At 39.8% G+C, this 13,381-nt stretch overlaps 2 protein-coding genes across 2 annotated transcripts in view; one reads left to right on the top strand and one right to left on the bottom strand.

Moving 5' to 3' along the window:
• LOC122718214 (cysteine protease ATG4D) overlaps positions 1 to 13,381 on the top strand; it is a 43,693-nt gene that overhangs the window by 20,544 nt on the left and 9,768 nt on the right. The gene's annotated exons all lie outside the window — the stretch shown is intronic.
• The window catches only part of LOC122718213 (metabotropic glutamate receptor), a 32,409-nt gene that overhangs the window by 16,950 nt on the left and 2,078 nt on the right, over positions 1 to 13,381 (bottom strand). Inside the window, exon 2 of the mRNA XM_043943062.1 lies at positions 106 to 685. Within this exon, the coding sequence (XP_043798997.1) occupies positions 106 to 659 (554 nt within the window). The 5' untranslated portion in view covers positions 660 to 685. The remainder of the gene's footprint in view (positions 1 to 105; positions 686 to 13,381) is intronic.

Genomic DNA, 13,381 nt, shown 5'->3' with positions numbered 1-13,381 from the left:
TTACAACATTGCGCTCGAGGAATCTTACGAATCCATTTCAATTTCCCTGGCCGAGAGTCCGTTTCGAGAGCGGAAACGGTTGAAAACGGAGAGAGAGAGAATCACCTGGTCTTGTCGCTGAGCGCCTTGGCCGTCGAGGCGGGCGAGATCTGGGGTATGTGGAACAGCCTGAGCAGATTTGCAACCTGCAACGACACGGAACTGTAAGAGCCCCCTATCACGCCGAATATCGGGCCGGCGCTCGCCGTCTTCTTCACCCTCGGCGCCGACCTGTCCGCGCACTCGAGCACGCTCATGTCCAGGTTCGACAACGACGCCCTCACGAAGTGCAGGCTCTGGTTAAGGGCGTACGTGTCCCGCCCGCACGTGTCCAAAATGTGCACCCCTATCGTGATCCCGGGCAGTATACCCTCGTCCCTGTTTATCTGGTCGACGGCGAACAGCATCGCCTCGAGCCGCTGCACACCCCGATTGTACACGTTCGGCCCGCACGAGGCGCCCCCCTTCTCGTGGACCGGGAACAAACCCCCCAACACTATGTCCCCCGGAATCACCACCGACTCGCTCCTACCCGGCCTCCAATGGCTACCCCCGTATATGGAGAGCCGGTGAAGGGACACAAGCAGCACCAACATCCGGGCGAGGGGCCGCTGGCTCATCTTTCCTCTCCGCTTCTCCTCTCCGTCTATTTACCCATCCATCCGTCTGTCCTCCATCTCATTCGATTCCTTCCTCTCTCTCTCTCTCTCTCTCTCTCTCTCTCTCTATGGATTCGGAGGAGAGGATATGGATCTCTTCTTCGAGGAGGAACAGGAGAGGAATTATTTGGAAATTTTTCTGTTCTTTCTCTTTCTCTCTCTCTCTCTCTCTTTCTATGGACTTGGAGGAGAGGATCTGCTTCTTCGAGGAGGAGGAGGAGGAGGGGAATTATTTGGAAATTTTCTGGAAACTCAAAGGCTCTGGCTGTCCTCTCTCTCTCTGTGGACTTGGAGGAGAGGATCTGGATCTTCTTCTTCGAGGAGAGGAATTATTTGGAAATTTTTCTGTTCTTTCTCTTTCTTTCTCTCTCTCTCTATGGAGGAGAGGATCTGCTTCTTCGAGGAGGAGGGGGAGGGGAATTATTTGGAAATTTTCTGGAAACTCGAAGGCTCTGGTTGTCCTCTCTCTCTCTCTCTCTCTCTCTCTCGATCTTTCTTTGTTTCTTTTTTTGGAGAAAGGGTAGGGGAAGGGGAGAGAGGGAGCGAGAAGGGGAAGATCGAAAGTTATCTGACGGTGTGAGCCAACTCGTTTCCCCCGAGGGTGGTCCCGTCGTTCGTTTCACCGAGCGCCGTGGTTCCTCTTCCCGCGTCGAGCGTCATCTTCCCTCTTCCCCTCTTCTTTTCCCGCTCCTGGGCGGTCGCAGGGAGAGCGGCGAGGAGGAGAGCACGTCGGTATGTCCCCCCTTGTTCGGGGATCAGCCCAGCCTGATGGAGAGTAGGAAGTTAGTAGTTAGACAAGATGGTTGGAGAGGTGAGGCGATTTGGAGGGGGGGAGGGGAAAGGGGGGAGGAGGAGGAGGAGGAGGAGGAGGATCGAAGCGAATTTCATTGAATGAAGCTATTAAGTTTTTAATACTTTTTTAAATAATGAATAATTGAATTAATAATTAATATAGTTAATGATAATTAAATTGAATTGAATAAAATTTTTAAATAATAATCTGAGTATAAGTAAAATTTAAGAAGAATATATATTCTGTCGATTTATCTGTTTTTTTTTTTACAAAGAGATTTAAGAAATTGAATTATTGATTATTTAATTATTGATTATTTAATATTTAGGACGTTTTATGGAAGATTTGTATTTATATGTAAAATCCAATTTGTGATATTTTTGAAAAATGAAAAGAAGAAAAGCTTAGGTCTTTGTGGGAAACAAGTTTCGTTTCAAATTTCAAAATTTTTGTTTTTAGCTTTTCAAATGTTAATTCTTTTTGTTATTCAAAAATTTGAAGATCAATTTGATTTCTTTCTATTAGAGATTTAGAAATTATTGAAAAATTGGCAAGTTGGTTGGGAATATAAGTGAAAGTGGATGATGGAACTTTAATATAGAAGATTTGTAAAATTCTATAAATAATTAAACTGTGATATGATATTTTTGAAAAATGGAATTGAAAAAGTTTCAAAAAGGTATAAACAAAAATGTTTTGTCTTTGTTTTTTAAAATTTCTTTTCCAGCTTTTCAATAATTTTTTTTTCGTTTTGTTCCAATAATTCCTTTTGCTATTCGCAAAATTTAAGAAAATTACGAATCTCTTTCCACGAAATTTACCAATGTTAAAAATAGCTTCTATTGTAAAATTCTATAAAATAATAAAATTATTTTATATTATCCGAAAAACGAAACTGGAAAAGTTTAAAAAAAAAAGTACAAGAGGTTTCCATAAGACAAAGAAAAATATTAAGTTTCGTTTCAAAATTTCAAAATTTTTTGTATTCAATAATTTCCTACATCCAAACACCACCCCTATACCAAGTTTCGAATAAATAAGAATGGAAGGGCGAAATTTACGTCCAGCAGAAGTAAAACTGAAAAAAACTGGAAGCTCGACAAATTAATTGAAAACGTTACGTGCTATCCCCACAGGCAGGCGATCGAAGGAAAGAAAGAAAGAAAGAAAGAAACACGATACATTCGAACTTTTCCAACGAGAACTTTTTCTACGTACATCGAATGTCAAGCAAAAGTGAGGAAGGGGAAGAGACGAAGAACTTTCGTAGCAGAAGCAAGTTTCCCAAGAAGCCTCTCCCTCCCCTTAATCTCTCTGAATTCTGATCGCGACAGGAGGAGGAGGAGGAGGAGGAGGAGGAAGACGATAAAAGTATTAATAAATCGACCAAGAAGTCGAGCCTCCTCCCCTTCCCCGGGGAAGGGGAAGAAATTCCAAACAGATTTTTATCTAAAAACTTTATCCACTCTTTTTCCAGGGAAGAATTCTTCTTCTTCTTCTTTCTCCTCCTCCATGATAATAGAATTTATGGAGAGATTTATTTATTTCTATAATATTCCAATAAATTCTAATCTCCATTTATTTATAGTGTGTTTCAGATTCATTTTTAATTCTTCCTGCGATTTTTCTTTTCTTTATTTTTTCTATTCTCAAACCATCCTCAAATTTCCATTCTTCTTCAACCCAGTCTTCCACCTCGTGCATAACAAAGTTTCGACAGTTTCGACTTTCGTTTGTATTTCCATCCTAGAACAATTCCCCTCCCCCCCAAATTCTCATTTCCATCCTTCCACGATTCTCGAACACCCTCTCTCCGTCCCTCGAAAGTTCCACTTCTCCTCCTCCTCTCAAACTCTCCCCTTATAGACAACATGTCAACGATTCTTCTTCTTCTTCTTCTTCTTCTTCTTAATCTACTTCTTTTTTCTCTTTCGAAATTTAATCAAATCGCTGTTCAGAACGGTGATCTACTTCTCCTTTTGCCAGGAATAGCGGAGAAAAGCGCGGGAAAATTCTCTGCCTGGGTCGAGCCTCGAGCGGGGAGAGAGAGAGAGAGAGAGAGAGAGAGAGAGGTCGTTAAATTCCCTCCAACTCGTACTCGTTGAGCGGACTTAATTTCACGGAACTCTAACAAGCCGCCGGGCCGTGGTTCCCTAAAGCCTTTAAAAATTCGAGAGCACTTCGCCACTTTCCTTCCCCCCCTCCTCCTCCTCCTCCTTACCTCAGCACAGATGGGAGGATTCGTCGTCGCCCGTTTCAGCGATTGTTTCCACCTTCCCTTCTAAATTGTCTCGCCTCTTGGCTTTCCGCCTTGTTTCCTAACTGGGACTTTGAGCGCCGCCTCGAGCGCGTTTTAATCGTTCCGTACAGCTATTATTTCTAATTACACCGTACAATTCCTTTCTCCTTCTCCCCCCCCTCTCTTATTTTATTTGTACGCGATTACGCGTGGGAAAGAATGCGAATACGTGAAAGCGTTGTCGAATGTTTATCTATCTGGTGATTTTCTAGTGGAAATTTGATGAACGATGATGTTAAAGAATTATTCGCTTTCTAATTATTGTGCTGTAATTCCTTTCCTATCTTATTTCATTTATACACGGTTGTGTGGGGGGGAAATAGATGATGGAATATGTAAAAGGATATTTTAAATCAATCGTTCCAAGTTTTTTCTATCTGGTGATTTTCTAGTGGAAATTTGATGAACGATGATATTAAAGAATTATTCGCTTTCTAATTATTGTGCTATAATTCCTTTCCTATCTTATTTCATTTATACAGGGTTGTGTGGGGGGGAAATAGATGATGGAATATGTAAAAGGATATTTTAAATCAATCGTTCGAAGTTTATCTATCTGGTGATTTTCTAGTGGAAATTTAAACGACGATATCCGATGTACGTATGTTTAAAGAATTATTCACTTTCGCGAAAGTTTTCTTAATAAGATCAAACGCAAGAAAGAGGGTTTCAATCGTTTCATCGTTATTTCTAATTTTACTGTACAATTTCTTTCCTTCCTTGTTTTATTTATTATGTGAAAGAAAATGGGATATGTAAAATCGTTGAATCGTTTGAAGGTTATCTATCTGGTGATTTTCTAGTGGAAATTTGAATGACGATATTAAAAAATTATTCTTCGCTTTCTAATTACTGTAATTTCTTTCCTCCTTTAATTCATTTATACACGATTATTTGGAGAGAAAATACGAATAGATGGAATACGTAAAAGAATATTTAAAATCAATCGTTCGAAGTTTATCTATCCAGTGACTTTCTAGTGGAAATTTGAATGACGATATTAAAGAATTATTCGCTTTCTAATTACTGTAATTCCCTTATTTCATTTATACGCGATTATATGGGGAAAAAATTAATCGTTAAAATCAATCGTTCGAATCGTTTACCTATCTAGTGATTTTCTAGTGGAAATTTGAACGACCATATGATCCGACGTACTTGTTCAAAGAATTATTCACTTTCGCGGGAGTTCGAGTTTTCTTGTATAATAAGATCAAGCGCGACGAATGGAAGTGGGGGAGGGGGAAGGAGGAGAAGGAGAAGGAGGAGTAATTTAACGGTAAGAAAAGTTCAAGTACAAGTTCCATCGAGGTCGATCGCAGTCTGCCGGCGGCTGATGGCTGGCATCATAAACAGGTGCACTTTAACCCCTCCTCACCCCTCCTCCTCCTCCTCCTCCTCCTCCTCCCTCCCCGTGGCGCCAGACTTTCCAGACGAATATTTCGCGTTCGGAGGGAAGGAGAAGGAAACAGCCTCGATCGACTCTTTTTTTATCCTAGTTACCTCCTTAACCTCTTAAAGCGACCCAATTATCCTTTTCAGCATCCTTTTTTTAACATACGTTTCGGATTACGTTTTGTCGAAACAGAGATTGGACATCGATTAAAAATTTCTAACATTTATTCGTTAGATATATATATATATATATATCTAATTCCTATCTATTTATATGTATAATAATTCCTATCCTATCTATATATATCTAAGTCCTATCTCATTCAACAAAATTTTCTCGATTTGTCATCTCCAGGATGTCGATCCTTTTATAACGAGCTTTCGGAATTTATTAGATTAAATTAGATCCCTCCACTCTCCCTTTCCCCGAAAATTCACATCCTTCTATTCGTATCTCTCCTTTCTCCAATTTTTCGAATCATTCATATTATTCGTAGAATATTTGCAATTCTCCCTTTATATAATCGAATCGTATCACCGATTTTTAAACTTTAGAATAAAAAGGAGGGGGGGGGGGATAATCGATAACTCTTTTGCCCAAAAGCAAAGAATCCCCCTCCCTCTTCCCTTCTTCTCTCAACCTTTCCGTTTCACAGAGGGAGGGACGCGAGTGTCCTCTCGGCGGAGAAAGGGGGAGGGAGGAGATGGAGACGTCGAAAATGGAGGCGTGCACACAATCGAAAATTTGTCACGTCGCGACAAATCCAACGAAGTAAATGGAGGTTTTATGCAAACCGGGGCTTTCATTTCTCTTCTCACCGGCCAAGTGCCATCCTCTGTTTCCACTCCTTCTCCTCCTTCTTCTCTCGCTTCCCCCTCCCTCTCTTCCGCTCTTTGTTAACGGCCCACTTCTGTCACGCGTGCGGGGCAAACAGGCGGTCACACTCTCCACCGTTTCTTATCTATCGAGAAACTTGGGAGGAACTCGGGGAGGGGGAAGAGCCATTTATCCGCCATATCTCGCATACGGTGTGGTGGAGCACACTTATTAATCTTCTTAGAGATCTTTCTTTAGTGTTTCTTTTTTTTTTTTTCTTTTTTTAGATATTCAAACGTAGGTTAGGTTATAGATATAAATCGTTAATCGATCATTTGTTCGAGGAAAACTTCATTTGCTGAGAAAAAAGAAAAAGAAATTGTTTGTTCGAACAATTTTTTGGAATTTAAGGAATAATAATACGAGAAGAAAAAATCCTCCGATTCGTTACTATTATTACAAACGATACAAGTCTTTTGAAATTACGATTAAAACGTTTTTTATTTAATTTCGATTCGAGATAAAAATATATTTATATATATATATATGTATAGGCGTTATTGTTCGGTATAATGAACACGTATTATTAGATCTTTTCACGTATTCAAAGAGACAGAATAATAATACGAGAAGATTCTACTCGCTATTACAAACGATAGATCTTTTAAAATTACAATAAATTTCCAATTCGTATGCGAGCCAATGCGATAGGATAAGATTAAGAGAACTGGCTTAAACTCGATATATTAAATTAAATTAAATTCGAAATATCTCTATTTATTTCAACGCGTTTACTTAATCGCGTTATTGTTCAATGTATGAGGATCTTTAAAATTTAAACGAAAGGAAAGATCTGTCGAAATTACAAGCGAAACTTTATCTTTTTATTTCCTCTCCATTCGAGAACGAAACATAGAATCAACTAGGACAATCAATTCATTTAATCGTCGTATATTGTTATTGTTCGATACGCTCTTTTTAATTGTTAAAAAAAAAAGATTCTTTATTATCCTTTCCCTATTATAACAACACATATATATTCAAAATTACACATAACCTGTATATACATTTCCTATATTTCGACCAACCGTTCACCATTCACCATTGAATCCCAGCTTTTCCATAGTGGAGATCGAAAGATCTCCCCTCCACCTCTCTCTCTCTCTCTCTCTGCTCGAATATTCTCGCACGCGTGAACTGTTCTCCTCGGCTCGTTCCACGCTCGATGCACCTTCTTCTCGCGCGAGACCTCCACCTCTAGCCTCTCCCCCTCCCCTTTTCTCTATCCCCTCTCCGTCCTATCTCGTCTCTCTCCGGCTTTAAATAAAAAGGGGGGTATATCTCTATCCCCGTTTAGAGTATCGACCGTACCGACCGTAGGTGCAGCTAACCGTAACCACTCTGGATATTTACCCGGAGCTTTCCAGCTGTCTCCTCCCCCCCTCCTCCTCCCGATATTCGCGCCTATCCCGATAAACTCTTTTTCGCCCTCCCGCTTATTAATTCGAATTCCGGAGAGAATTTTTTTCCTTTTTTTTAAGGAGGGTAGGGAATTGGAATTGTGAATTAATTTTTTTTTTTTTCTCAAGAGGGCATCTTATTCTTTCTTACCCGATTGATTTAATTGATCGATTAGTACGCGAAAGTTTGGATTAAATTTCGGGAGAGATGTACTATATATTGGAAAGGAATGAAATTTTATTAAAAAGGGTTATTTATAATTATTTATAATTATAGATTAATACGATTAAAATAATTTTTTTATTAATCATTTATTGAATAATTAAATGTAAAATTGAATAATATGCCGGCTTTTTATTTAATTAGAGAGGTTTGTTTATTAATTCGACGGTTGTACATTGTTGTTTTAATAATTCAAATAAATTTATGATTAATAATAAATTCGGTAAAATATAGATTCAAGTCAGAATGCGGTAAAAATTTCCAGGCAAAAAAGATGGCAAAGAGACTCTCTATTCAACGAAGCGAAAATTGTATGAAAAATTGTATGTTCAAGACACTTGGAAATCTGGTCTATTATCAGGGATGGAGAAAATAACGATTTCATCGCGCGAACGTTTCGAAAGGGAAAGAATATGATTTTTCGCTTGGAAGAGGTATTTCGAGACGATGCGAACGAACTGCAGAAGAGTTCTATTTTCGAATACGCCATCCCGGTCGAATTGCTAAATAATTCCTGACGGCAAGAAGATCCGGATCTTGGGACGGATATAGGGGAAAACGTGGGGAATTTCCGGCCGTGCGTGAAAAATTGGCGGGAAAATAAAGTTTCAAAAAATCAACTTAATTAATTGATCGACGAAACGACTCGAAACGACGAAAAATTGCCGATATTCCCCGAAATGATTATAACTCGACTCGAAAAGAAAAAAAGAAGGGTAAGAAGATACTTTTCCATTCTTTTTTTACTTTCGTACAAGCTTCGTTTTTAAATCTCCATTCTCGAGTTATCTTAACTAAACTCGCGACGATGGATGTGTTATATATTTGGATTCGCGAATTCGGACACGGCTGAAAATATAATTTATCAGTTTATCGATTTCCTTTGCGCGACGAGGTAATTTTAGATTTTAGTAATTTTATCAAGTTTCGCCATATATCATATCGAATCGATTATCGATCCCTTGCGTAATTTTAGAATCGCCGGAAAATATTTCCATCCCCCCTCCAGAAAATTTTTCCACTCGAAAGAAGAATCCATCTCCAGACACCCAACACCCAAACCAATTAGGGGAGCAATTAATGCTCAACTTCTTATTTCGATCCATTAACAATTTCCTTCCTTCCTTCCATCTCCGTTCACACGTTTCTCCTTCCCACGCCGAGAGAGAAAGGAAAGATCCTGCTCCCCCCTCCCCGCGAGAAGCAATCATCGACGATCGTTGGAAAGCGTTGGAAAAGCGATGTTTCGATTCGAATCTCTATCCACTACGTGTTCACGTGGGACGCGCGCGCATTACCAGTTTCCTGGGCAATCACGGGCAGGAAGTTGGCCGCAAAATTATTAATCCGAAAATCGGATACACAGGCTCGTGTGCATGGAAGGGGGCGGCGTCGAGTTTCGACGAGTTTCGCGGAAAAAACGGGAAGGATAAATTCGAGACGAGGAGGAGTCGTTTCGGAGTTTGGCGGGTGAAATTAGAAAAATTCCCTAGAAATTTCCCCAACTTACGATTTATTATAAATTGTAGGGATATTGATTGCCGGGAAGGAATTGGTGGAAAAGAGTAAAAGAAATTTAGAAAAATATCGAAATTATTATTCCTATTATTCTCATCAAATTCCCTAGGCAGACTGACAATCTTTACCTTAATTAAATCTTCTGCAATAGTTGGAATGGAATCTGGTTAATCTTTGTTTGTCTTTAACATCGAGGAAACGTTAGCCAACAGTTCCCTAGAAATTTCCCTAAATTAAATAATTGAACGTTTATTATAAATTGTAGAGATATTGTTTGTCGGGAAGGAATTGGTGGAAAAGAGTAAAAGAAATTTACAAAAATATCGGAATCCCTATTTATTCTCATCAAATTAACCTGTTAAACAAATCTGCAATAGTTTCTCTGCAATAGTTGGAATGGAATCTGGTTAATTTGTTTGTCTTTAACATCGAGGAAACGTTAGCCAACAGTTCCCTAGAAATTTCTCTAAATTATATGATTGAAAATGGATTTGATTGTGAATTGTTGGAAAGGAGTTAGTGAAAAAGAGTAAAAGAAATTTCACTAAAATTTCAGTATCGTAGATTGGAACTAGAATAATAGAAAAATTAATTATTCTCAATTATCAAATTAATTTGTTAAACAAATCTGCAATAGTCTCTGCAATAGTTGGAATGGAATCTGGTTAATTTGTTTGTCTTTAACATCGAGGAAACGTTATTCAAGAAATAGTTAGAAATTTCCCTAAATTATATAATCGAATTGACTGTGAAAGGAGTTAATGGAAAAAAATAAAAGAAATTTCATTAAAATTTCCATATCAGATTCGAATCTAGAAAAATTAATTTACGCATATATAGGAATCCCTATTATTCTCATCAAATTCCCTAGATAAACGAATCTGCTTAGAATCCGGTTGCTGATTAATTTGTTCACCTTTAACTTAATCAAGGAAACGATTATCCAACTGTTTTGGAACACGAGTTTCAGATCCTATACGTAAACGTAAAGATAATTCGAAAATAGGAGAAATTTAAAATATCCCTAAATTTACGTCCGTGCAGAGTTGAAAGGAAAAGTCGAAGAAGAATAATTGTTATCTGAAAGTTTTTAAACTGAAACTCCTTTCCCCTGTTAGTTACGATAATCTCGTAGCCTCCTTTTTCTTCCACCTTTACTTTTATCCCCACGGTCGAATTAGTTCCCTTCGAGAGATAGTTTGGAAACAAAACGGGGGAGCATTGTTGCGCCTCTCAAAGCATTGTTTCCCGCGAAATTCTCAGATTCTTCCACAGAGAAACGAATTTACCAAAGCGAGAAGGGGGAAAAAAAATGAACAATTTCGCTCAATGAATCTCCCCCGGTATAGCAACCCGCCCGACTTTCTCTCCTTCCTCCACAGCTGTTCATCCCTTTCTTCTTTCCTCTCCACCGTTCTCCTCAAAAAATCGAATCAACCTTAAGAAAATACTTCTTTCAGCAGCATTCTTAAGCCGCGTTCTCGTGGAAAAAAAATTGATCCACAGGGGGGAAATTTTCCCCTAGACGAATATACAATTCGAATTTCGAAGGGGTGAGGTATCGTTTGTGGATCAACAACGATGAAACGATGCACAGGATTAAATATTCCTTCAAGACTCGCGCGCCGTTGCAATTTTTATCCTATCGGATACGAAGTAAATCTAGTTTCCCCTAGATTTCATATACTTCATTCTCTCTACGTTCTCGATAATTCGAATAACCATGCCTCCGTTCGAATCTCCTTTAACAATCCTATCCTCGATTTAAATTCTTGATCGGATCAGCCAAATCAGGATCGAAATAAAATAGAAAGAGAGAAATATATATATCATCCTCGATTAAAGGGTGTTACCTGCACTCTCGGTGACGGAGTAACAAACTCGAGCCCGCTCCCCTCCCCCGTTCGACTCGGCCCCACCTCTTTTCCTCCTATCACATCCCCCCCTCCCATCCTCGTTTTCGCTTTTAGTTCCGCCGCCCCTCCCACCACGACCTCCTCAAAACTCACGCTACATGCTCGACACTTTGCCAAATGAGCTCTAATTCATGCTCCTTCTTCTTCCCCTTCCCCTTCCCCTTCGATGTCTCTTTGAAGTCCTCGATCAAGTCGACTAACACCACTCTCTACTTTCTTAGAGGTCTCTGATCGTTTAACGAGACTCATCCCCTGTTCTTCCACATTGTCGATTTTAATTCGTTCCCCTTTCCTTTCAAATAACACCGGTGTATATGTATATTTCAGGAGGATGATGTAATAAGGGGATAGAAAAGGCGTTAAAGACTTGCTCCTTAATAATAATAATAATAATAATAATAATAATTTGCATTTCGATTCCCTGCGACGAAGAGAAGCCTTGCAGCTTATTAAGTTTGCCTTTGCACTCGTTTCTCGAACCAACAACTCCACATCTGTATTCTAATATATATATTTAATTTTTAATATTTCAATTTATAATTCTAATGTATCTTTACACGTAAAGGAAGAAAATTTGTCGAATGTTAAACTCTATATTTGACAAGTAATTGCCAAGATGCATCCTCGGTTTGTCAGAGCAATCATCGCGATAAAATATCGTTCGATGTCGTTCGCCTTTCTTATTTCATCCGCTCTTCCATTATTCTTATTTTTCTTATCTTCTCATACTCTTTTTCTATTTTCCTTCTCTCTATCCTCAATTTCTCAATTTCAATAGAAATTATTCGATAACGAAAAATCAAACTCATCCTCGCTCCTAACTAATCTCATTTTACCGACGTATTATTATCAACGCTCACAAAATTCGAGAAAAATTCGTCAAAAATTAAATCTAACCATTCGGTACAGCACACCATTCCACGCTCTAACAAGATTACACGCAAAGAGCTCGAATCGAATCTATTATAAAAGAGTGGAGCACAAATAAATATTGTCGCCGTTCGAAATCGTCGGATCGATCCGAAACGGTGTCCGACAGTCACCATTCGAGAGCTCAAAGGGTTAAAGCATCCTTCCTCCCTTCCTCCCCCCTCCACCTTGATGATGAGGATAGGTGAGGATAGGTTTTCCAAAATCCATCTCTTTCGTTCGTGTGATACCAGGTTTTTAGATTGGTTTATCTTCCCTCCCCTCCCCTCCTCTGCGATCTCTCGAGCGGAGATCGGAGAGAGGTTAAATATTTCCAAGCTCTGGGAAGGGAGGAAGCGACGGCGGCTCCTCGATTCCGTTCCCATTCTTCGACCTCTCGCCGCGACCTTGGGCGCGTCTATGCACCGACGACATTCGTTGGCGGGGCGCGCGACAGAACCCAACCCCCTCCCCCTCCTCAGGGCCGCCCCCCAGGTAAATTTCGCTCGCGCTCCTCGTTTCGCTTGCTCTCTTCCTTCCTTCCTTCCTTCCTTTCTTTCTTTCTTCCTTCTGACACACATTCGGCCCCGGCTATCGCGTGTCCGCGAGCAACAAAAACAAATCAATATCCCCTCCCCTCCACTGCCCGCGGACACTTATTTCGCCTCCTCCTCCTCCCCTCCCGTCCTTTCTCTCTCGGCCGAGATTACTCTTTTTTTTTTTTTTTTTTTTTTTTTTTTCCTTCCATCTCCCAGTGGACACTTTCATCTCTCCTCCTTCTCTCCTCTTTCCTCCTTTTCCTTCTTTTTCTTTTTCGCTCGTTCGTTCGTGTGAAGCGTTGCGATCAGAGAAGAGATCAGGTCGAATTTATCGTGGAAGAGTGGGAAGAGGAGTTGGATGGATAATTTTCTTTCTCTGTGTCATCTCTCTCCCTCTCGTTGCCCCTTTATCCGAATCCTCGAGAATATCGACCTATCGATATTATTATTATTATTATTATTTCTATAAAATAAAATTCGTCCCCGTGGGATAACCACGATCGAGTTCGAGAATCGATTCGATGATTTTTTTTTTAACACGAGGCGCCGTAAAACCATCTCGAAGAGAGGGTTCTTTCCTCCTCTCCCCTTCCTTCGCGGAGGGGAAAAAAAATAAGCGAGAGAATATCGTGTCGATTTCAACTCCATCGCTTAAAGAAAACTAAGGGGGCAGAGAGGAACGAAAGATAAAATAAGATAAAATAGAAAGAAAGAAAGAAAGCTTCCCCTCCCCTCCACCCTTCCAAATCTCCTCTGGACGAATCCTCGTTTAAAAGCCTCCAGGTACGAGAAAATTGCCGGCCGACCTAAATAA

Source organism: Apis laboriosa, unplaced genomic scaffold (assembly GCF_014066325.1).
Source record: "Apis laboriosa isolate Shangri-la unplaced genomic scaffold, ASM1406632v1 scaffold5_cov152, whole genome shotgun sequence".
In the NCBI taxonomy this organism is placed as follows: domain Eukaryota; kingdom Metazoa; phylum Arthropoda; class Insecta; order Hymenoptera; family Apidae; genus Apis; species Apis laboriosa.
This window is presented reverse-complemented; position numbering and strand designations above follow the sequence as displayed.